Raw genomic sequence first — 25,595 nt, 5'->3', positions numbered from 1 at the left:
TCGTGGCTCAGGTGGATAAGGTGCCATACCATAAATCGGGGACCCGGGTTCGATTCCGACCCGAGGTCTTTTCCCGATCCCTCCCCGTCTCTCTCTCCCGCTCATTTCCTGTCTCTACACTGTCCTATCCAATAAAGGTGAAAAAGCCCAAAAAAATATATATATTAGTTCTGTCAAAAATGTCGCGTTATTAACGCGTTAATTTGACTCAATTTTAACGGCGATAATTTTTTTATCGCGAGATTAACGCTCTGTGGCATGATGTAGGTTTTTCATAAGCTTTTGAAACTGCCAGGAACTTGGAACAGAGACTTTGCTTAGAAAACCGACAGCAGCTAGACTGTAATGCCACGCCCCGCACAGCCAGAGTCCTCTGCCCTCCCCCCAAAGAACCAGCGCGGGCAGGGCGCGCTAGTAGAGATGGGATTTATGGCTCTTTGATGGGATCCGCATCTTTGTGATCCGTTCTTTGAAAAGAGCCGTTCAAAAGACTGGCTCATTTGGTTCTTTTTAAATATTTATTCAGTTTTAAGAAGACAGCGTCTAAAGAAGCCAGATCCCTCTGAACTGTAAACTCAATGCTATCCCAGAAATCCTTCCTGTAATATGCAAATTTGGCCGCCTCTGATTGGACAGCGCGACGCATCAACAGGCAGAAAGTGTAAAAGTACAACATGTGTTAAGTGAGCTGAAACAGTAAAGATCAGATTCAATGCAATATTTATCAACGAACAACTTAGTTAATATAATAGTGTACATTATAATCAAGCATGTCAAGCCTACCGTCACTGTGTAACCTGTCTCACTTCACTCATGGTTCTTTTGCTAGCCCCGGTGCTCGGCTTAGGTTTCACTTTGCAGTGGCTGTGTCAAGACGCGTTATGCTTTGCAATAAAAAAAACATTGGCACAAAGCAAGCCCATTCACTTTATGCTGATAAGAGAATTACAATGGTTTTTCATGTGACAAAAATGTGCGATTAAATTGCGATTAATCGTGAGTTAACTATGACAGTCGCGACATTAATCGTGATTAAATATTTTAATCGCTTGACAGCACTAAAATATATATATATATATATATACCAAGGGGCGTCACGGTGGTGTAGTGGTTAGCGCTGTCGCCTCACAGCAAGAAGGTCCTGGGTTCGAGCCCCGGGGCTGGCGAGGGCCTTTCTGTGTGGAGTTTGCATGCTCTCCCCGTGTCCACGTGGGTTTCCTCCGGGTGCTCCGGTTTCCCCCACAGTCCAAAGACATGCAGGTTAGGTTAACTGGTGACTCTAAATTGACCGTAGGTGTGAATGTGAGTGTGAATGGTTGTCTGTGTCTATGTGTCAGCCCTGTGATGACCTGGCGACTTGTCCAGGGTGTACCCCGCCTTTCGCCCGTAGTCAGCTGGGATAGGCTCCAGCTTGCCTGCGACCCTGTAGAAGGATAAAGTGGCTTGAGATAATGATATATATATATATATATATATATACCATGCACTGAGAGGCTCCGGTAATTACGGATTCTCTTCAGTGACTGGCGTAGTACTGCGCCCTTCAGAAAATACCAGTCACTGAAGAGAATCCATAATTTCAACCCGAGCCTCTGAGTGCATGATGTATTAGATTATCTTCATCTTCTCTGTACACCCCTATCAGTCAGATTGTTAAGGGATTACTTGGAATCCACTCCAAAGCTAAAGCACATATTGCCATCTTTAATCCATGGCTCTTTATCTGTATTGGGGGAACTAAACATGAATCCCATTACCTGTACCATTCTGAGGACATATGCCATTCTGGTCTGGCCTTTCTTCTTCAATCACAAAGTTCTTAGTCTCCTCCACACACACCTCTGCAAACATGAAGAGATGATTAAAGACTCAAGAACAAACCGTGCCGCGGAATATCGCTATACTCCTGTGTGAATATTATTACACTCCTGTTGAAATATCTTTCGACTTGCCCGTTTCATCTTTAACATCAGCCTCAGTCTCTTCTACCAGGGTTGGTTCATCACTGGCTGATGTTTCAGACTCTGGTTGTTCCCTGCTTAAACCAAACTCTGCTGTTTGTTCATCTCCCTCCTGCTCTGGTTCTTCCTCCTCTATAGGTTCCTCCACCTCAGCAAGATGGAAAACTGCGACGGCTTCTGATCGTGCCATGTCAGCCTGCTCCTCTTTAGCTGGACCCTCTGAGCTGCAGGATGTTTCTGTGGATGGAAGATAGGCGGTGCATGCTTCCAGTGGTAATTCTGGCTCTTCTTCCTCTGGGCCAATGATGATTATTAACTCTTCCTCTATCTCACTCGACATGCGGGTATCGCTGAGGAACTCTGAAACTGGCTCTTTTAAGATAACGAACAGACTAAATACTAGTAATTTATACTTCACACACAGTAGATAAATGTTTTAAACTCAATATCCACAATGCCAATCCCCAAATCTAATTGGTTTGTAAATCCATTAAGGTTATATGTTCACGAGTGGTCTCCAAAAGTTTGAGTGTTTTAGTGAGAATACTTCTATATTCATTCTTTTCTAATTTACCAACACCACAACAATTTTCATTACAAATTATATTATGGACAACAATAATATTAGAAAGTGGAATCTTTGAAACATTTACATGGGTTTCAGAGTTTCTTATATCAGAGTATTCCTGCTTTAATGACAGCTTGGCACTCAAGCTGGCAAAGACGTGACGAGTTTGTGCAAAATAATTTAAATATGGACCTAGAAATAGTACAGATCATTATCCATACAGGACACTTTCTCAATGGAATAAAAGCATGTATTCCATTCCCTTCTAGCAGGTTTCATTCATTTGGTTTGATAGCATGCAATATTGTTAGCATATCGCTTATCCTACGTGTATTACATCACTCTAGCCAATGGAGAATGAGCGTGCAATATTGTTACGATATTGCATGGTTGTCGAGACATGACATCACACGTCAGAGCTGATGCGAATATCCACTGAAAAACTTTCCTGTTGCACATGCGCATAACCATTTCTGTGTTCGCCAGGAAAGGGAAAGATGCGCTGAACACCCAAAAGGCTACCAAAACTTCATTATATATTCTTCACGCATATTTACAAGAGAAAAACATACCAACGGACATCGAAAAACTGGAAAAGAGATCCGTCAGAGATGTAAAACTTCCACGCTAGTGAGTGACTGACAATTTGTAAAACCGCCAGGTTTACTTCATTAAATACGGAAGATTTTGAGAGAATTTTTGGCTGCCAGGTAGTTCCGTTGTGTGTAGTTGTCGATGTTGATTTTAAAAGTAACGAAGGAAATTGCACAGGGAAATGAATACTTAAGTACGAGTGAAAAATACTGTAGCAAGCGTGCGTGGAAGAAGAGTCTGGAGACCGAGATCTTAGTTTCTCGGGCGCTAGCATTCGCTATTTTATTATTATTTGCTACTTTATTAGCATTCGCTAACACTACTGATGAATGCTATACCATCTGGAAGGTGACTGCACTACCACGCTAATCGCACCAATTCACGGGTAAGCTAGTGTTGGTTTTCCAGAATGGTGATATGAATAGAGTGTATTATAATAAAAAATAATAATAATGGGGGCGTCGTGGCTCAGGTGGATAAGGCGCCATACCATAAATCCGGGGACCCGGGTTTGATTCCGGCCCGAGGTCATTTCCCGATCCCTCCCCATCTCTCTCTCCTGCTCATTTCCTGTCTCTACACTGTCCTATCCAATAAAGGTGCAAAAAGCCCAAAAAAAAAAAAAATATTGGCTGGCTTTTTTCGTGGTATATCAGATATATTCCATTCAGCTAGCATGATACCAAACTCGTCTTTGACTCGTTCAATATCATGTTAGCTGAATAGGCTACATCTGATATACCACTCAATATTATTTAAATACTGAATGTTAAATTATTCAATATCTTGAATATTTACTTTCCTTGTTTTAAATACTTCAAAGTTCTAAAATCTTCCATGTATTTCCAGTTTTTTGGGTTTTTTTTAAATGCTTGCTTTTCAATGTGGACCCCACTCTCTCTCTCTGTTTTTTTTTTTTTTTTTTTGGGGGGGGGGGGGGGGGGGTGAGTGTCTTTAAACACCTTAAAATAAGATTCACAAACGTGATACAGACATCTCTATTTTTCCACCATCTGGTGTGCAGTACTTCCTGATGTTGGTAGCATGCTAAACAGGCAACATTCATATACCCTGATGTACATTTACAAACAAATTAGTGTTAGTCATTCAAATCACACTCTCATCAGATTCAAGTTGTCTATCTGAAATGAACCATAGATAGATAGATAGATAGATAGATAGATAGATAGATAGATAGATAGATAGATAGATAGATAGATCTTACCCTTCAATGGAACTGGGTTCTCAGGCAGGGGTGCAGATGGAGCGTTTAGGACAGTAGCAGGTTCCTCTTCACTAACATCTGCACTGAATGATTTCCTCTCGACCTCACCTGACGACTCAGTGACAGCAGAGACCTGGGCAGCAGGAAGATCAGGAAGAGCAGACTGAGGTGGAGGAGTTTTAGAATCTGGCAGGCTGGGCAGAGAGGACACTGGTGGGGCAGAGCACTCAACAGGAGATGAGGGAGGAGTCCTCACAGGGGTATGATGGCTTTGGGGAGATGTTATTGGACGGAATCCTGGACTGGTTGGAGAAATGCAGCGATTGAAAGGGCTGGTCGGTGTGCGAGAGAAAGGGGATGTGACAGACGGGCTGAGTGGAGAAGTGGGACCGCTACTGGCACTGGCTCTCTCGAAGATGAATGCGGTGTCCGTCAAACTGCGCTGGTAACGACGGAATGGAGGTTTGCCTGGATATTTAACAACAAGAAAAACGGATTGTGCTACGCTGCACTTAATGACGCACTGATTTGGTAGGTTGCTTCTCTAACACTTACCTGAGCGTGGGGATACAGGGCTGGTGGAGCTTTGTGACAGCTGCCTGAAAAACTCTCGTGGGTTCATGGAGCGCTGGGAAATGAGGGCTGCTGCCTCCTAGTGATCACAAGAGGAATCATTACAAATACAAACCGAGCCAAAAGCTGTGAAGTTTTTCCTTTCCAAATATGATAAACCAGTGAATCCATAAAACACTCACGGCTGCTTTCTCTATGGACTCGCTGCGTCGGAGGCGAGCCCGCATCTCTTCTTCATGCTCTTTCTGCTGCTCCTCCTGTCCATCAGACACATTCATCTCATGAACATGATCAGATTACACACTGAAGAGTCCTAACTCTCTAGTAGTGAAACCCTAACCTTCTTTTTTAACAACATATAAACTTACTCACCCATCGAGATTTCTCTTGTCTTCTAGATTCTTCCCGACGTTTGGCATCCAATCTCCTGGAAAAACAAAAACACCAAACATTGTATTTGTCATCTTCCATGTCCCGCTGCTCATTTTTCAGCTGTTCTCACATGCGGACTAAAAACTTCAGTAGTATCAAAGCAGCATGCAGAACACACTTTTAAGTGAAACCATACAAGAGAGTTTTATTAATTTTACAGTTTTATTCTTGCATTTGAATGCATGTGAAGGATTCAGTGCTACCAAAAATGCCTGCAGTAGTATGTGGATTTTTTTTTTTTTAAAGCGCGGTTACATTATAGTGACCATTACAGTTTTGTAGCATAGATCTATCAGACAAGTCCTCAAGTCCTTCAGTTCTGTGGTGCATGATGGGATAGTTTAGTGCAAAAACTTCTATTTATCAGCTAGTGTGAGCACTGTAGTGGAGTACAGCAATAAAGCAATGGTAAACCGGAAAGGATTTTTAAAAATATTAAACATGAATCTGACCACAATCCTCCAAAGAAACACTGGAGGGGGGAGGACTGTTATTTTAATCCCACTCAAACAGATATAATTTTGGATGAATGAATGAATCATGCAGCACTGCACATTCATGTTAAAGGACCCATGGCATGGTGGTTTGTTGATGCTTTAAACGGGCTCGTGGAGGTTTCCGGATGTTATATCCGCAGCCTTTCTCGAAATGAACCCTCGGCACGTAGATATAGCCTCCTGGGAGAAAGCCCCATTTCAGCGCTTTTCCCAGTGCGTCGTTTTGCTAATGAGAAGCAGGAGGCGGGGAAGGGTAGAGGGTGGGGGCGGGTCTTATAATTAATATTCATGACATGTAAACGTGTTACCTCTGATTGGCTAACAGCACTGTGACGCTACCTCCAGTGGGTCAGAACAAGCGGATGTGGGTGTCTTACTATGGCGAGAGAGAAGGAACAAACCGCGAAGGGAAAAATACCGCGCGCTGACGTCATTAAGGTGCGACGCGAGGAAATAAAATAAATTCAACAAATGTTTGGGTTTTTACTGAACAAACAAACAAATAAAATGAATGAGTGACTTAAAAAAAAGAATGTGGGTGTCTTTGTAAAAACTGTTTTGATTGGCTATTATAACAGAGCATGCTGCATGCTTTTTAGTTTTGTAGCGCAGATTACCTGGCTAACTGCAGGAAGCGGTTAGCTGCACAGCTAATGTAGCCATTGCAAGGCTAACGTGGCACCGATTTTAAAACACGGCAAAACGACCAGTTATACACTTACTTGTTCGGTGTTTGTGGCTGATGCGGCAGGGATGCTTGGTACGGACCCAGGCTTCAGTGACAGTTGATGTGCAAAACCTGCCCTGTACTGTCCCAAGTTGTGGAAACATTCATCAGTAAAATGCTTCCGACAAACATACACCGTCTTAGGTAGACTCGACGGCGTATTATTGAAGTAAATAAAATTAAGCCACTGCGTCTTCAGGGGCTCTCCCGTCGGCAGTAAAAACAGACTCTTTTCTGTGTTGTCACATCCATGTACAGCGCAATTTCCATGTTTCGCTCGCTTAGGTGATGCCATATTGTTGTGTCCTCTATGGTCTACTCACTACAACTGGGCGGGCAATCCATACAGTGGGTGGGAATCCAGAGGGGGGGGCGTGGGGATCATCTCCCTTGCTGATGTAGTAAAGGGAAGAGCTTATCAACGCGCCGTTTTGACGCGCCATTCTCAAATGTTGGGCATAGTTTGGTTTACACATTATGAAATTTCTAGCCACTGGGGTGACTTAAGAAGGTCAGAGGAACTCATTTTAACGTTAAAAAACCTCAGAAAGTGAAAATTTCATGCCATGGGACCTTTAATGAACATGGTCTTTCTCTGTCCTGCAAGTTTAATTTCATTTGTTCATTCGGATTAATGTATTTGTCGACTCCGTTACATCCCTAAAGCACACAAGACAGTTAGGGGTTACAGTTACTACATATAGGATACACTGATTGCAAGACATTTCATTTAACATAACTGGAAGGACGGTTGTCCAACTGGACTTAAAATGTGGTTTACTTTGTTATAACGGGGTAATAAAGCCAATAAATGATTCCATTAGCTCCTAGTTATTGATAGAAGAAATTATTTGATAATTTATCCCACATTCAACATTTTTAAGCAAATATTTTGATTTGTTTTAAATTATTATTTGACAGTTTTGCTCATGATGATGCATAAACATCAGTTAAACCTAATAGATTAAATGATGTTGATAATAATAAAATAATAATAATAATAAAACAAATCAGAAAAAGTTGGGACGGTATGGAAAATGCAAATTAAAAAAAAAGAAAGCAGTGATTTCTAAATTTACTTTCACTTGTATTTCATTGCAGACAGTATGAACGCAAGATATTTCATGTTTTGTCTGATCAACTTCATTTCATTTGTTAATATACATCCATTCCTGCATTTCAGGCCTGTAACACATCCAAAAAAGAAAAGAAAAAAAAAAAGTTGGGACAGAGCGGTTTAGGGCTAGTAATGAGGTAAAACAATTAAATAATGATGTGATGTCGGGGCGGCACGGTGGTGTAGTGGTTAGCGCTGTCGCCTCACAGCAAGAAGGTCCTGGGTTCGAGCCCCGGGGCCGGCGAGGGCCTTTCTGTGCGGAGTTTGCATGTTCTCCCCGTGTCCGCGTGGGTTTCCTCCGGGTGCTCCGGTTTCCCCCACAGTCCAAAGACATGCAGGTTAGGTTAACTGGTGACTCTAAATTGACCGTAGGTGTGAATGTGAGTGTGAATGGTTGTCTGTGTCTATGTGTCAGCCCTGTGATGACCTGGCGACTTGTCCAGGGTGTACCCCGCCTTTCACCCGTAGTCAGCTGGGATAGGCTCCAGCTTGCCTGCGACCCTGTAGAAGGATAAAGCGGCTAGAGAGAGATGTGATGTCGACAGGTGATTGTAATCATCTCATCTCATTATCTCTAGCCGCTTTATCCTGTTCTACAGGGTCGCAGGCAAGCTGGAGCCTATCCCAGCTGACTACGGGCGAAAGGCGGGGTACACCCTGGACAAGTCGCCAGGTCATCACAGGGCTGACACATAGACACAGACAACCATTCACACTCACATTCACACCTACGGTCAATTTAGAGTCACCAGTTAACCTAACCTGCATGTCTTTGGACTGTGGGGGAAACCGGAGCACCCGGAGGAAACCCACGCGGACACGGGGAGAACATGCAAACTCCGCACAGAAAGGCCCTCGCCGGCCACGGGGCTCGAACCCGGACCTTCTTGCTGTGAGGCAACATCGCCAACCACTACACCACCGTGCCGCCCCGATTGTAATCATGATTTGGTATAAAATCAGTATCCAGGAAAGGCCTAGTCTTTGAGGAGCAAAGATGGGCCGAGAATCTCTGGTTTGTCAACAAACGCATGAGAAAATTATTGAAATGTTTAAAAACAATGTCCCTTAAAGGAAAATATGAAGGGATTTGGATATTTCACCCTCTATGGTGCATAATATCATTAAACAATTCAAGGAATGTGGAGGAATTTCAACGTGTAAAGGTCAAGGGCGCAAGCCTAAGCTGAACAGCCGTGATCTCCGATCCCTCAGTGCGGCACTGCATCAAGAACCGTCCTTCATGACTTGCTTGAAGGTTCTTGAAGACGTTTCACCTCTCATCCGAAAGGCTTCTTTAGTTCTGTCTGACTAATAGGGAGTATCAGGTATTTATCCTCTAATACCGGATACTCCCGAGTCCCTATTAGTCAGACAGAACTGAAGAAGCCTTTCGGACGAGAGGTGAAACGTCTTCAAGAACCTTCAAGCAAGTCCAGTTGCTCTCTTTTACCACCCACAGTTTACTATGACCTGGATGACTGAGAATCTTCACAGATAACCGTCCTTCATCTATAGCTGATATAACCGCATGGGCTTGAGATTACGTCGGCAAACCTTTGTCAAGCACTACAATACAGAGTTACATCCACAAGTGAACGTGAAAACTTTACGATGCAAAAAGGAGCACTTATATTAACTGTGTCCAGAAGTGTCATTGACTTCTCCGGGCTCAGAGGCATCTGGGATGGACCATCACACAGTGGAAATGTGTATTGTGGTCAGACAAATTGGTATTCCAGGCTTTTTTTTTTGTTTGTAATAAATCGAAACCATGTGCTCTGGACCAAAGACGAAAAGGACCATCCAGACTGTAACCAGCAACAAATAAACAGGGTCTGTCATGGTATGGGGTTGTCAGTGCCCTTGCCAAAGGTAGCTTACGCTTCTGTGATGGCAGCATTAATGCAGAAAAGTACATTGGAGCGACATATGCTGCCTTCAAGACGACACCTTTTCCAGGGATATTTCAACAAGACAATGCAGAACCACATTCTGTACACATTACAAAGACAGGGCTGAGGAAGAAGAGGGTGCCTGTCCTCTCTGTCCCCAATAGAGAACGCGTGGCGAATTTTGAAACGAAAAATATGACCCTGACGACCCTGACGTACTGTTGCACACCTTCAGACCTGTTTGCAGGAAAAATTGGACAAAATAACACCTGCAGCACTTCTTCAGTCCCTAAACATCTTTTAAATGTTGTGAGAACGAATGGCAACACTACAAAGTGGTAAACGCTTCACCATCCCAACTTCTTCTGATTTGGGGTTGTAATGTGTGCATCAATGCCCATTGAAGTACTAATCACTTTTGCTCCTCGATCATCTGCAGTTTTTCGTTCATCTTTCTGTCTCTCTCCTCAGCCTCTTTCCTTTCCTGCAGAACTCTTTCTCTCTCCCGGCGTCTCCTGTCCTCCATAGCCTTCCTCTTCTCCTCCTCCTTCCTCTCCTCTTCCTCACGCTGAGACACAGGAGGCAGGTGGGGAAGGATCAATTATCTCAACTTTAACAGAGCACTACAATAGTGTAGATTTTAACCAGGGCTTTGAACCGGTTGAAGGAACGAAAACAAAAACCGGGAACTTTTTCTATTTCACATGGAACAGAAACGAAACCAGAAACTTTATTATTTTTTATGTTCCGGAACAGAAACGCTTATTAAAAATAATGGTAACCGGTTAATACCGGTTTTTATTTCGTTCCTCAAAGTTTCCGTAGCCTACAAATAAAAAAGTCATTCTTCTCCTGCGCAAGTTTCTATGACCCGCTGGGGTTCACTTCCTGTGTGACGTTCGCTGACTGAATGGAGAGAGCGGGAAGGTGGACTGCTATCACTTCTCCACGTGATAATAAGTGAGTAAGTGCATTACTGAGTGTCTGAGCAAAGAAGAGCCTGAACGTTGCAACCTCCCTATTGGCTGTTTATTGGCTGTTTGTAAAAATGTATCAATTGTTGCCCTTCCCACGGGAATCATCGCGGGCTCGAGAGACGAGACCTGACGAGTGAGTTCGTTGGTAGCAGAACAAAATGTCTGGACACAAATCGGGTTTTCAGAAAAGGAAAGAAAATAAACGGAGGGTCGAAAATACAAAAAAGGAGGCAGAAAATGCAAAACGAGTTTTAAGGTAGGACAAATGGTTACTTTTCTGAGGCAGCCCGCCGTGACTGCTTGCAGGCTTATTGATTATAGCCCATTTAGTTAAAATAGTTGATATAAAATGTTTATAGTTATAGTTATGTGATGGTTGTCCTGATTTAGACTGTTTTTTTTTTGGGGGGGGGTTTGCGCAATGTTGCACCCGGGTCCAGATTAGGGCAGAACCGGCCCTGGCTACATTTCAGGTGTACCGGTAGTTTGTTTTATGTATGTATGTACTTGCATAGATGTGTACTTGGTCTTCCAATATGGCGCCTAACAAAATCTCGCGGCGCGGTGACGTCATGCGGTAGCCCTCTATAGGGCCTGACTAGCCTTTGGTAACGCACTAAACGAATTATCTTTCATTTTTGGCACTTTTTCTGTTTGTGTAGATGGGAAGACATACTGAGAATCCAAATCGCCAACATTTGAAATAATAATTGTTTTGAATTATTTCTTGTCTTATTTAATGAAGGTTGTAATAGAATTAGCCTACATTTGGCTTAAGCTGGATGAGACAGAGACATAATTTTATAGCCATTTGTTAAACAGCTGACAGGGAACGTAATTAACCGTTCCGGGAACAAAATTTTTTTGTTCTAACCGGTTCGGGAACGTCTATTTAATGGTGGAACCCAAAACCGGAAACGTTAAAATTCCGTTTCTGTTCGGAACGAACCAATAGGAAAAAAATTCTGGTTCAAAGCCCTGATTTTAACGAGATTCTTTTACTTCCTCAAAGTATGTTACTGTACTTATTGTACTATATTAATTCAAAACAACCTGTGTGTTTGATTAGCTTTCAGATCGCAGAGATATAGCGTAGTAGAGAGTTTAAAAGTCTGCACCTCTGCACGTGCCCAGAAGGAGTCTCTGTTAATCCATCTCATCTCCATGGCAGCGTTCGTCTTCCTGTAGTTTGTTCCCTGTGAACAGTAAAAACACAGACCAGGTGTGTGATTCATTTCAATGGCACAGCAAGTCCTTAAAGGCTCAAGTGTTTTCAAGCATGGTCTCTTACCACGGTCTCTTCTTTCGCTGTTGGTCTCGAGTTTCTTCTAAATCTCTCCATCGGTGGTCGAACTTTTGCCAGAACAGCTGCAATCTTTTCCTCAGTCAGCTCATCTTTATTAGACGCACTGATAAACACATGGGCTTCCTATGAGACAGGGCGAGTTTAAAAAAAAAAAAAATCAGCTCATTTGAAATCCCTTAAAATGCTTTACAGGAGTATATTAAGTGGGGATTAAAACACTACGGGGCATGCTTGTACAGGAAAATAATCAACGACATGGTATTGATTATTTTCCAATCACAACCCATCCCAAAGTGTTTTTATTCCTCTTGTACCACAGAAATTCACCATTACAATTTTATTACAGTTTATTAAAGAAAGACACATGCTTTCCTAAACCATTTATAGTTACATTTAAATGTTGTGGAATGTCCATGAAACAAATGAGTTCCAGTTAGTTTTGATGTTATATAGCAGCTATAAACAAAACAGTCATGACCTCAACAGCCTCTCTTTATTCTCGGTCTTGGAAAAAAAAAAAAACCTGCACCTTGTGAAGCTCCAGAGAAACTGTTGCAAAGTATTGATCGACTTACCTGAAAGCCTCAACATATCAATGATTAAATGTTTTCTTTGTTACATAACACGTTTTTATCCATGTATTGTCAGCCTTAAAAGATAAATATGTAAATGTACACTACCGTTCAAAAGTTTGGGGTCACTTTGAAATGTCCTTATTTTTGAAAGAAAAGCACTGTTCTTTTCAATGAAGATCACTTTAAACTAATCAGAAATCCACTCTATACATTGCTAATGTGGTAAATGACTATTCTAGCTGCAAATGTCTGGTTTTTGGTGCAATATCTCCATAGGTGTATAGAGGCCCATTTCCAGCAACTCTCACTCCAGTGTTCTAATGGTACAATGTGTTTGCTCATTGCCTCAGAAGGCTAATGGATGATTAGAAAACCCTTGTACAATCATGTTAGCACAGCTGAAAACAGTTGAGCTCTTTAGAGAAGCTATAAAACTGACCTTCCTTTGAGCAGATTGAGTTTCTGGAGCATCACATTTGTGGGGTCGATTAAATGCTCAAAATGGCCAGAAAAATGTCTTGACTATATTTTCTATTCATTTTACAACTTGTGGTGGGAAATAAAAAAGTGTGACTTTTCATGGAAAACACAAAATTGTCTGGGTGACCCCAAACTTTTGAACGGTAGTGTAAACCTGTGATTTATTTGAATTACAGAATGAATCAACACCTTCTGACCAGTCAGAATCAAGAACTCAACTAGTGCTGTGGTACAAGTGTGTATATTATATTCAAAATATATTATACATCGTTCATCAAAAAATTCCCGTGCAGGGATCGGCCAAGGATGACTCGCGTGACATAAAATAGTTCCGCTATTGATTAAGCAATGAATCTCGTGACCTCAAAATGAAAGAACAATGAATATGGGGTGAGTCAGTCATCGTGTATCCTGGATATACCATGAACCGATGTCACAATTTCAAGCTATACGGCCGACTCGAGTCACAACTGTGGCTCCGTGAGCATTCTGTGGGTGTAGATCTACGCATCATGATCATGCCTAGCGAGGCAGGCGATAGCATGGTACACTGCACATGTGCAGGTCGAAGGTCACGCCAACGTTTAAAAAAAAAAAAAAAAGAAAAAGGCTGACTCCAGTGAGTTTATGCTGCGCTTTAAGCTTGACACTTTTAGTTTGGAATTTTTTGATGAGGGGTATAAATCTAATATACCATGCACTGAGAGGCTCCGGTAATTATGGATTCTCTTCGATGACTGGCGTTATACTGCGCCCCTCAGAAAATACCAGTCACTGAAGAGAATCCATAATTTCAATTGGAGCCTCTCAGCGGATGGTATATTTAATTACTATATAATACATTCAACTACTTCTCGCAGCGTGTCCTCACCGATTCCTCCCATGATTGCCAACCTTCTATCACTCACCCACCTCTATAGTAATCCACAGTTAATCTCTCCAATATCAAACATGACATAACTTCAGCTTCAACATCATCATATACCAAGAAACAAAAAAAGGAAGAAATTTTGCTGATGTTCACCTATACGTGTTTGCTTTCACAAAGTTTCCTGGCACGATTAGGAACCATGCTCTGAGCATGCTCCAAAGATCACTACATTCATCCACACACAGGGAGTCTTTGCCAGAAAGCACAAATCATATACTTTCATTAAAATCCAATGTATTTGCATTGACTTTCCTGAGCTGGGCTCAAAGAAGACGGTGATCTCTCACGCCAGTGATTAGAGACAGAGTGCTCACAGGCACACCTCTGTTCATTATTATATCATCAGTATTAGTATTAAATGGGATGCTACAATTTAAAATAATAGCAGCAAAACTATCAGTGTTGAGCAATGTGATATAGCATGAGATCAGATCAATGGGTGAGCGAGAGGGAAATCAGGCCCCGTCTCACTTCTTGATAGCATTCGGTGTATATTTCTTATGACCATTGGTGGCGCTATTGTGCTTGGTTCCACACACAGAAAAGAAATCAAAACAATCCATCTTAAAGCCTAGGTCACAACCGGACGTACGATTTTTTGGCGTTTCCCAAATCGCTGCGGTTTTTTTGTTCGTGGAGAAAGACGCACGTTGGCTGTAAGTTTGTCTTGCAACCTGAAAAAAACGTAAGCGCCCGTAGAGTTTGTTTGACATGACAAAGAACCTCTGCGGCCGGTCTACGGCTCGAAAATCAGCACGTCACACGCACACCCTCCGTGCGTTTCTTGCACGTAGACCGGCCGTAGGAGCACGTACGGCCGGTTGTGACCAAGGCTTAAAACATTTGTTACCACAAAATAATCTGATGTAAAGGCCAAAAATGAAACCTTGTCAAGTCAAGTCAGTTTATTTCTATAGCGCTTTTAGCAACAGACATTATCGCAAAGCAGCTTTACAGAAAAATAAATACTTTAAACATGAATTAATTTCATCCCGAATAAAATGTATTTATCTCTGATGAGCAAGCCTGTGGCGATGGCGTTAAGGAAAAACTCCCTCAGACGACATGACGGAGAAACCTCGAGAGGAACCAGACTCAAAAGGGAACCCATCCTCATCTGGGTGATTTATTATTATACAAATAATAAATAACGTTCTTCTAGAACTGTGTCCTATTTCGTCACAAAGTACAACTGTGTAACCAGGAAATTCATTATAGTTTTAGCATGAAGTCTATTTTGTCGAACTGTTCGTTGATGGAGACTTGAGTGCAAAACTGTTCATGACGACCAAGCGCGGTCCTAAAGTTAGCAAGTCAGCTATAGTCGTCAGCCACTGTAGCAAAACTGTAAGAGTCCAGAGCCATCTTCCAAGTGCGACTATCCATACAGGGCCGTCCTCCACAGGAGCCTTGTCTTTTTTCTCCCAATGTTCTTCCCACCCACCAGCCATCTCTGCCAGCTACCAACCGGAGAGAGTGACAGCTAACACGCTCTTCCTCGGAGACATGTGACGCCAGCCAACCAGATCTTTTCAAACTGCTTCTCGTGCTGTATCACGAGGCAGTGTAACAACATCGGAAGAAAGCCTTATCCGCCCTCTTCTACATACATGAGCTCGCAGATGCCCATGATTAGCGAGTGACGGGGACAGAGAGTACGCCATTCTTCCCACCCAGACAGCCTTTTTTTTTTTTTTTTGGCTTCCTTGACTCCTGGATATGGATAGCTATGGCATCATCAGGATTCAAACTCGTGATTTTAAACTACTCCCAAGAGCTTCTTTGCATCCATTTCATTCTATGCTAATACAACAACTTTCTTCCATGACAGGAACTTGTGTGAGAAAAATACAAAAAAAAAAAAAGGCAAACCTAAGTGTAAACAGCACATCCCAGAGCAACGTGTGGGTGTGTGTTTGCGTGTGCTGAGAACTGGCTGTATTTAGAGAAAATGAGGTATGAAACAGGATAGTTTTAACTCGGTGACCATACTGGTGCAGAACAGCTCCCGTCACACCTCACACAAACACACACTTCAGATCTTCCGCAGACTGTCACACTAAATTCAGAAGCACTTAGGCGTGGAGTGGAGGAGGAGGAGGAGCACGCGAGTGTTCTGGATGAAATCTCATCTGTTTGTGGACAATGACAAATGACGAACGTTATTAAGAACTAGAACTTGAGCAAGTCCGCGTCTGATCCTCTGCCAAAACTTTGCTTCTGGGGTTACAAATGTGAACCCACTTGTACTGTATATTTAACACAAACATGAAGTCGAGACACAAATCAAGTTTAAATCAAACACTGCTACTATTTTTGGACTCTTCTGAGAAACTATAGTTTGCGGAATGCTTTGTTCACTAAATACAGATAGATGCTGAATTGAACATTTTTGACCTATAATGTTACTAAGGCTAATAAATAAAAGTTTGTACGAGAAAGTTACATGAATTAGATTGTGCAACCTGGTCCTCGGATGCATTCGTATCCCATCTCATCTAATTATCTGTAGCCGCTTTATCCTGTTCTACAGGGTCGCAGGCAAGCTGGAGCCTATCCCAGCTGACTATGGGCGAAAGGCGGGGTACACCCTGGACAAGTCGCCAGGTCATCACAGGGCTGCCACATAGACACAGACAACCATTCACACTCACACCTACGGTCAATTTAGAGTCACCAGTTAACCTAACCTGCATGTCTTTGGACTGTGGGGGAAACCGGAGCACCCGGAGTAAACCCACGCGGACACGGGGAGAACATGCAAACTCCACACAGAAAGGCCCTCGCCGGCCACGGGGCTCGAACCCAGGACCTTCTTGCTGTGAGGCGACAGCGCTAACCACTACACCACCGTGCCGCCCTGCATTCGTAGTAAACATTTTTGATTAAAAAGTGTTCACAACCAGTGCTGGACATATACAGTACCAATCAAAAGTGTGGACACACCTTCGAATTCAATGTTTTTTCTTTATTTTTATTAATTAAAAGGACACTTCATGTCTTAAAGTAATGATGGATGCTGTTTCTCTTTACTTAGTTGAACGGTTCTTGATGTAATTAACAGTTATTCCACAAAATCGAGTCGTACACGAGCTGATAGCTATAATCCATGTACGACGAGATTGAGTGGAATAACCGTTTTATTCTATCCACATTCACTAGATTTTGAGAAACAGAGCATTTTTAGTTTTTGCAAATTCGATAAATAAAAACTTTATGCAAACCGTCCGACAAAATAATTTCCGCTTAGAATGTAAACAAACCGGCGAAATGGCAGTAGCAATTTGTGAAAACTGCGACAATAATAATTCTTGAAAAAAAAAAAAAAAAGATACGTTCTTACCAGGGCGGCATGGTGGTGTAGTGGTTAGCGCTGTCGCCTCACAGCAAGAAGGTCCGGGTTCGAGCCCCGTGGCCGGCGAGGGCCTTTCTGTGCGGAGTTTGCATGTTGTCCGCGTGGGTTTCCTCCAGGTGCTCCGGTTTCCCCCACAGTCCAAAGACATGCAGGTTAGGTTAACTGGTGACTCTAAATTGACCGTAGGTGTGAATGTGAGTGTGAATGGTTGTCTGTGTCTATGTGTCAGCCCTGTGATGACCTGGCGACTTGTCCAGGGTGTACCCCGCCTTTCGCCCGTAGTCAGCTGGGATAGGCTCCAGCTTGCCTGCGACCCTGCAGAACAGGATAAAGCGGCTAGAGATAATGAGATGAGACGTTCTTACCATCAAATACTTTTATTCCATATTTCGTTGCTCTTTTTTTTGTATATTTTGGAGTTTTGTTTTCGAGTAGAGTTTTTATTTCGTCCTTGGTTGGTTCAGCAACACGCACCGCTATTTTCTTCTTTAGGGTTTTTTTTTTTTGGCGGTTAGCAAACTTAAAGGTGCATTACAGCCACCGACTGGGCTGGAGTGTGGAACAGGAGATATTGAGGGGGTGGGGGGGCTATATTCTTTTAGCTATTTCTGTTTCTTTTAAGTACTTGATAAAGTGATATATTTGACTTGATGCGCTCCATCATTTTGTTTTTCTCTACTCACAGTATATGAGCTGATAGCCTAGTAGTAGAGTAGCCAATCAGATTGCGCGATTGCTCATATCCAGTGAATGTGGATAGAATAATATGGATTACTACAGTTGTGGAATAGGGTTATTTACTGCATTTTTATTATTTATTATTTGATCTCAAAGGCATTAAGGAGGCAAGAAATTGCACTAATTAACTTTTGACGAGGCACCTGTTAATTGAAAAACATTCCAGGTGACAACCTCATCAAGCTGGTTAATATAATGCCCATAGTGTACAAAGCGTCATCAAGGTACACTACTGTTCAAAAGTTTGGGGTCACCCAGACAATTTTGTGTTTTCCATGAAAAGTCACACTTTTATTTCCCACCATAAGTTGTAAAATGAATAGAAAATATAGTCAAGACATTTTGAGCATTTAATCGACCCCACAAATGTGATGCTCCAGAAACTCAATCTGCTCAAAGGAAGGTCAGTTTTATAGCTTCTCTAAAGAGCTCAACTGTTTTCAGCTGTGCTAACATGATTGTACAAGGGTTTTCTAATCATCCATTAGCCTTCTGAGGCAATGAGCAAACACATTGTACCATTAGAACACTGGAGTGATAGTTGCTGGAAATGGGCCTCTATACACCTATGGAGATATTGCACCAAAAACCAGACATTTGCAGCTAGAAGAGTCATTTACCACATTAGCAATGTATAGAGTGGATTTCTGATTAGTTTAAAGTGATCTTCATTGAAAAGAACAGTGCTTTTCTTTCAAAAATAAGGACATTTCAAAGTGACCCCAAACTTTTGAACGGTAGTGTAAACGCTGGATACTGTGAAGAATCTAAAAGATGAAACATATTTTGTTTAACGTTTTTTGTTTACCACATCATTCCCTATATGTCCCGGATGTTATTTCATAGTTTTGATGTCTTCAGTATTGTTCGTCAATGGAGAAAATAGTCAAAATACAGAAAAACCTATGAATGAGTACGGGTGTCCAAACCTTTGGCTGGTTCTGTGTGTGTGTGTGTGTGTGTGTGTGTACACTAATACACACAAAGCATAAACATACATAGTACACATAAAGCTCTGCAGATGGAATAATCTGACTTGGAGGACAGGGGTACGAAAAGGGGGCATGAAAATAAAAGGGCTGTGGGTGTGCCTCAGTCCCTTACGTCAGTGTTGGCTGTGGTTCAGGGCCTGCAAAAAATCCCACAGTTTCACAAAGGATTACTGCACTATGCAGTGCTAGCAAGCACAGGCTGCTTCTTCCACACCCACCTCTTTCTTCATGTCAGTAAACCTCTTATCCTTCCCACAGTGCGAGTTCTTAGGACAGCACGGACAAGTCGGGACAGATGCATTAGCCTGTCTTATCGTACGTAATACTTATTTAGAATATATGAAGTAAAAGCGTTCCCCTCTCTCTTTGCTCCCCACCTCGTTTCTTTCTTCTTCTTCCTCCCTCTTTCAAAATAGGAGGAGGGTGGATGGATGCGTTATTACTTGCCTAGATAATAGCATTTAGCCTGTTGCTGTGCAGCAACGCCCCCAAGGCGCAGCATGATAGCACTTAGAGTGTCATAATAACAACGTCAAAGTCAGCACTACTAATGGAGCTACTTTCTCTCGGGCCACATGTGGAGGAGTAAATTTTATACTTCAACAAACAGGTCCCAGATCAGCAAACTAAGACATAGTGTACTTTCATACAAAACTATAATCTTACAAATCCCACTTGTCCACACCTGGGCTTCCCAAACGGCTTAATAACATGGACCACACCTTGGGAGTGGAGCGATTTGCAAATGCGAGTGTTTTCCTCACTACTATTTTAAAAATGCGAGGACTTGTGGAGAACCAGATGATTTCAACCCATGCAACCTACTATTCTGACTAAAGCCACATTTACATTACCAAGTCGAGGGGATGCAAATGTGGTAAATCGGGTACATATCCAACATGAGAATGCTCAGAGTGGAATTCACAGAAACTGAATAACGCAGTGAAACAATTTCCAAAGAAATCAGTGTGCCCATGCAGGGCATTTCAAGCGAAAATGTGTGTTCATGTTAAAAAGACACCTATGGAGCACTTGCATGTGACGTCACAGCCGATCCAGATTGTGACAGACGCCATCGTGTCGGTCAAACGCCATATTCCGCCTTCTACTTCTACTTCTGGTTCTACTTCTGCTTTTACTTCTACCTTTTCTTCTGGAAAACCCTACTATATACAATTCTACTACAATGGCTGCGGCTACAAGCTTTCCCTACCTGTGCACGTTTTTTATGTTTTTTGTGTGTATTTTTGCGTGATGTTCGTCTGTACCGGACTTCAATATCCACTACAACCGTATGGACTTACTGGACATTGGTTTCCAGCAGAAAATGACGGTTTGTAGCGATTTCCATCGCATGCACAACATTCCGGACGAGAAAAAAAACAAAAACATTCCGGACGAGATAGCGAGACCAGCGGGGTCTCTATGGATTGTTATCGGAAGCAAAGCGAAGGAGGTGGCGCCGGGACCAAAAGCGAGGCTGCAGGCAGAGCCGGCCTGTTGACTAAGCTCAGAAAACAGCCACTCAAATCTCCACTGCCAAGCCTCTACCTCTCCAACACCAGATCCATGTAAACAAGACAGACGATTTGGAATTACAGCTGGAATTACCTTATTCTATTCTATAATCGGCTGGTCAGTGCTATACTCAATACTTAAGTGACTTACCCATCCAATGAGGGAGGATTCTTGTTTACAAGATGCCACATCTGAGTCGCTGACAAATCCTGAATTTCTGTAGAGATAACTGTCCAGAAATTTATAGGCACGCAGTGCTTCACCACTGAACAGCGAGGGAAAGTTAATGAGGTAATTATACACGTCCGGGTATTCCGCTGGCAGTTCAAAATCCGGTCGTGAAAACTCCGTCCGGTAAGCCATAAGGGTCACTAATCTGTAGATCGTTTATTTTAGACATATATCTAGTTATCTGTTCATTAGAAAAATGAGCCGTGTAGTCCGTCGGTTGAAATTGATCCATTCTGTACACGAGTGCAGCAGTATTCAGCGGTGTTTTTGACCGACAAGATGGCGGTTGTGTACTTTCCGGTCACGTGACTGCAAGATCTCTATTGAGTCACTCACAGTGATGAAAGTAACCCGTTAGCGTAGACGGATCCGATCCGACTATATTTTCTATTCATTTTACAACTTATGGTGGGAAATAAAAGTGTGACTTTTCATGGAGAACACAAAATTGTCTGGGTGACCCCAAACTTTTGAACAGTAGTGTACCTTGATGACGCTTTGTACACTATGGGCATTATCTTAACCAGCTTGATGAGGTTGTCACCTGGAATGTTTTTCAATTAACAGGTGCCTCGTCAAAAGTTAATTAGTGCAATTTCTTGCCTCCTTAATGCCTTTGAGATCAAATAATAAATAATAAAAATGCAGTAAATAACCCTATTCCACAACTGTAGTAATCCATATTATTCTATCCACATTCACTGGATATGAGCAATCGCGCAATCTGATTGGCTACTCTACTACTAGGCTATCAGCTCATATACTGTGAGCAGAGAAAAACAAAATGAGCAAGGAAATCAGAATTGTGCAAAGAAGCTTGCAATATGAACATAGCTTTACTTATTTGAAATTTTTATTTTGTGAAATTCATGGACTAAAAATCTTTTGACGCAACGGAAGACTCTCTCTCTGCTCTGCCTGTATCTCTACTTCATGAGGAGAACATCGGAATTCTCAACTCAACACAGCTTTTCATACGAACTGGTGAAAAAGAGCACACTGATGAAAACACATCACACATTCTGCTTCTGGCAACCGAGTTTGTGAACCAAAGTTAAATTTTACAACTGTTGGTCAAAGCTGAGGAGATATTCGCATTACGAACTCTAAAGTTTTCTGCGTTTTAAGTCCGAGACAGGGCTGTGTACTCATCTCAGGCACACTTGCGATGGTTTCTTGAGGTTGAGTCCACTCGCTGCTCGGCCCGGATCACCTCATTTGCCTGGAGTCACTTATTGAAAGGGAATAGTAGACGAGTGATCAGTAATGGATTTTCACGTTGGAGTTAACATTGGAGTGTACTGCAAGAGGCACCATTGCAACTTGAATCGGCTTTCAACTCTACTAGTTATTAAACAAGCGTACGATCACCTCACAGTTAAAGGGAACCATCAGGATTTTTTTTTTTTTTTTTTTTAACCTGGGCTGTATTTTCCCATCTTTTTGGGTACAAATTTTTACGAACGACAAGAGTGATTAAAACTGGTCAGGTATTTAGTTAGAAAACTATAACCGGCAACCACAAAACGGCTGTACAATGCAATCCTACGGCGCAAACATCCACGTCAAAGTATGTAAACTGCTTGTTTTGGCCACTGACAGGCTGATAATGTTATTGTGAGTGTTCCAAAGTAATACCTGCATATTTAGCCGATTATGACAACATGAACGAGTGTCTGACACAACATTGAAAGAATCCGTTTTGTAAACATCAGAAAACATCCCTTGTGCAATAATACACTAGAAGCACTGAATGGGGGCTGCGTCAGAGACTGGATAAAGAAAAAAAAAGGTAAAACAGTGATTATAGAAACAAATCATTTTCTACAGTTACCGTACTTTAGTTATTGAAGCAAACAGACACAGGTGCACCTCTGGAGAGATTCCATGTTGTCAGACACTTATTATAACATTATAAGCCTTTCGGTTGCAAAAACAAGTAGTTTAGCTTCATGCAGATGTTTACCCGAATGTTCGGATTACGCTGTATAGCTGTTTTGCAGTTGCTGGTTACATCGTTCTCACGCCACAAATACTGGACCGAGTTCTTTTGTTTTTGTCCCTCGTAAAAATATAGAACCAAAAAGATGTGGGGGAAAAAAAAAGGGACCAGGTTCAAAAAAAAAAAATCTCAACGTTTCCCTTTAAACACTAACAATATGATAAAACCTCAACAATGGAGATGGTTTACACAGAAAACAGTTAACAGCCAATGACTTTGTAAAGTTTTGTGCCAGTACAAACACAACATGCTTTATAAAGCTGTTACCAGATACTGGCAGCTTTTTTGCAAAGTTAATTAACATGGCAGCAAACTCGTTATAATGTTAATGAACAAATTAATACTTTTCTTACTGAAAAATCCAGCTTGGTCTGAACTCCAATGAAGACAAACCCAGCCAGTTATTGCTGGTGGATGGAAAAAAAATTTTGAATCACTAATGCAAAAATCACATGCAAGTTTTTCCAAGAAAATAACACAAGGCAATTAGAAGATCTTATCCATCCATCCATTATCTGTAGCCACTTATCCTGTTCTACAGGGTTGCAGGCAAGCTGGAGCCTATCCCAGCTGACTACGGGCGAAAGGCGGGGTACACCCTGGACAAGTCGCCAGATCATCACAGGGCTGACATATAGACACAGACAACCATTCACACTCACATTCACACCTACGGTCAATTTAGGTGGGGTTTACATTAGACCGTATCAGCGGATCATCAGATTAACGTTTTTAAAACGATTAGTGTGCACACAGCAACGCCAATACACGATTTGCGTGCACACAGCAACGCCAATACACGGATACGCTCGGCTCCGCAGGCATCCTGCGCTCCAAATCACTCCGCCCTGAACAGCGAGTGCCCTCTGGAGGGTGCGCACTCCGGCCCTGCGCAGCTCACAGAGCGCGCGAGTGGAGCGCACGAGCAGTGATTCGGGACTGAGCCGCTGTGTGTGTGATCTCAGTGCATATCGGGCATGCGCGTCACTTACCACTTGCAAGTGGAAGGATGGCAAGCCTAAAGACAATCATAACTACACAATGGGCAGTATTTGCATCAGTATTTGCAGTATTTTCATACTTTTATACTCTTTAATGAAAGGTGATACAAGGCGGAAGTCCGCGCCGTTTTTCAGCAGTCGCGTCACATGACCAACACCAGCGAACCAGGAAGGTGGATGTCACAGTGACGTTGTCCAATGACGACGCCAGCTAGAGCTCAGCACAGCGTATCCGCGTATTCTCAATGTTTACACAGCACCGGACCAGACACGATCTGGATTGAATACGTGGACCCTGACGGATTCCCGTTTCCCGGCGTTTCCAGGCGATTTAATGTAAACGGACAGTGCATCCGCGAAGAAAACGAGACAGATACGGTCTAATGTAAACTTGGCCTTAGAGTCACCAGTTAACCTAAACTGCATGTCTTTGGACTGTGGGGGAAACCGGAGCACCCGGAGGAAACCCACGCAGACACGGGGAGAACATGCAAACTCCGCACAGAAAGGCCCTCTCCAGCCGCTGGACTCGAACCCAGACCTTCTTGCTGTGAGGCAACAGTGCTAACCACTACATTCCTAAAATAGTAAAAACATTACTATTTGCTGCCTAGAAAATCTTAAACCTCTATTAATCAATTAACATGGAAGCTGGAAAATATCAGCTTGGATTGTGTTTTGGTAGCGGGTTAGACCAAGCTGGAAAACCTGAAACCTAGATAACCTGAAAAGCCTAGAAAAGTATAATCAACGTTGTCTTTGTAAGATCTTCAGTATTAGCTGGCGATATAAATGAACAAACATAAGTGTCTTGGAAGAGGCCAACTGTACAAGTATAGAAACTATGATTGTCCATAACCAGTTGCGCTGGACAGGGCACGTCCTATGGATGCCTAACCATCAATTACCCAAGCAGCTTCTGTATTCCCAGTTACAAGAGGGCCAACGGACACAGGGTGGCCAACGTAGACGTTTCAAATACAATCTTAAATCAAACCTCAAGAGATGCGATACTGACGTTGACAAATGGGAAGGTCTAGCAGTAGACCGTCCTGTTTGGAAGCATTTGGTGACTGAAGGCACTAAGCTTTATGAAGAGAGCCTACGCTGAGATGCTACTAAGAAGATAGCGCGAAGGAAAGAACAGCAATGCAGCAACAACACCTCTCTTCCTCCGGGGACTTCTACCGAGTGCCCACGCCGTCACTGGATTTGCAAATCTAGGATCAGCCTCGTTAGCCATCTGCGGGCCCACAAACAATAAGAGAACCATCCTACTCGTTAGCAAGTGATAGCCAATGATGATGAGACCAAGCTGGAGTATTTTAGGAATTATAAAAAAAAAAAAAATTCCAGTAAATATTTGATAGCAACTCCACAAATGAATGTGTTGTCTGCTCCTGTCTCAAATCACTAGTCCTTGCCCTCCCCCCAAAAAAAACCTTACTGTCGAATCCTGAATATTTATGGGCTGCGTTATCCATGATCATGTGGCAGATGATGATTTTTAACACAGACAGAGGGACAGAGGGTAAACAGCCAATGTGCATGAAACTGCATACAGATATGATACGGAGATGCAGCTTGGTAACCTCCAGTGTTTGTCATGCAAACAAAAATCCAAGAAACACCCAACCAATTCCAGTAATTGCCTGGTAACACCCATTTTCCCCACTTCAGACTTTCTGCACTGAGCAGCAAAACAAGAAGATCTCAAATAAAACCAAGGACAATACAGAAGTTATTAGAGGGGATTGAGACACCACCAAATTATATCACACTAATCCTGTTATTGATACTATGTGGCAGAAGCCAAGACAAAGAATCTGGTTTGAATTGTCCAACCATATGACTGAAAAGAACTGTGTGCTTCTGCTTGGAAATGGGGCTGTTTTAGCAT

At 42.4% G+C, this 25,595-nt stretch overlaps 1 protein-coding gene across 2 annotated transcripts in view; it reads right to left on the bottom strand.

The window, feature by feature from the left end:
* The window catches only part of si:dkey-40c11.2 (drebrin-like protein A), a 115,782-nt gene that overhangs the window by 6,521 nt on the left and 83,666 nt on the right, over positions 1 to 25,595 (bottom strand). Inside the window, exons 5-13 of one of the 2 annotated variants that reach the window (XM_060907183.1) lie at positions 11,858 to 11,995; positions 11,685 to 11,762; positions 10,006 to 10,157; positions 5,294 to 5,348; positions 5,104 to 5,178; positions 4,904 to 5,000; positions 4,349 to 4,816; positions 1,953 to 2,333; positions 1,758 to 1,841 (exon numbers count right to left, since the gene is read on the bottom strand). In XM_060907183.1, the coding sequence (XP_060763166.1) occupies positions 1,758 to 1,841; positions 1,953 to 2,333; positions 4,349 to 4,816; positions 4,904 to 5,000; positions 5,104 to 5,178; positions 5,294 to 5,348; positions 10,006 to 10,157; positions 11,685 to 11,762; positions 11,858 to 11,995 (1,528 nt within the window). The remainder of the gene's footprint in view (positions 1 to 1,757; positions 1,842 to 1,952; positions 2,334 to 4,348; positions 4,817 to 4,903; positions 5,001 to 5,103; positions 5,179 to 5,293; positions 5,349 to 10,005; positions 10,158 to 11,684; positions 11,763 to 11,857; positions 11,996 to 25,595) is intronic. The other variant, XM_060907184.1, reaches the window with a different exon arrangement.

Source organism: Neoarius graeffei, chromosome 24 (assembly GCF_027579695.1).
Source record: "Neoarius graeffei isolate fNeoGra1 chromosome 24, fNeoGra1.pri, whole genome shotgun sequence".
NCBI lineage: Eukaryota > Metazoa > Chordata > Actinopteri > Siluriformes > Ariidae > Neoarius > Neoarius graeffei.
The sequence above is the reverse complement of the archived record's forward strand: the minus strand, read 5'-3'. Positions and strand labels throughout refer to the sequence as shown.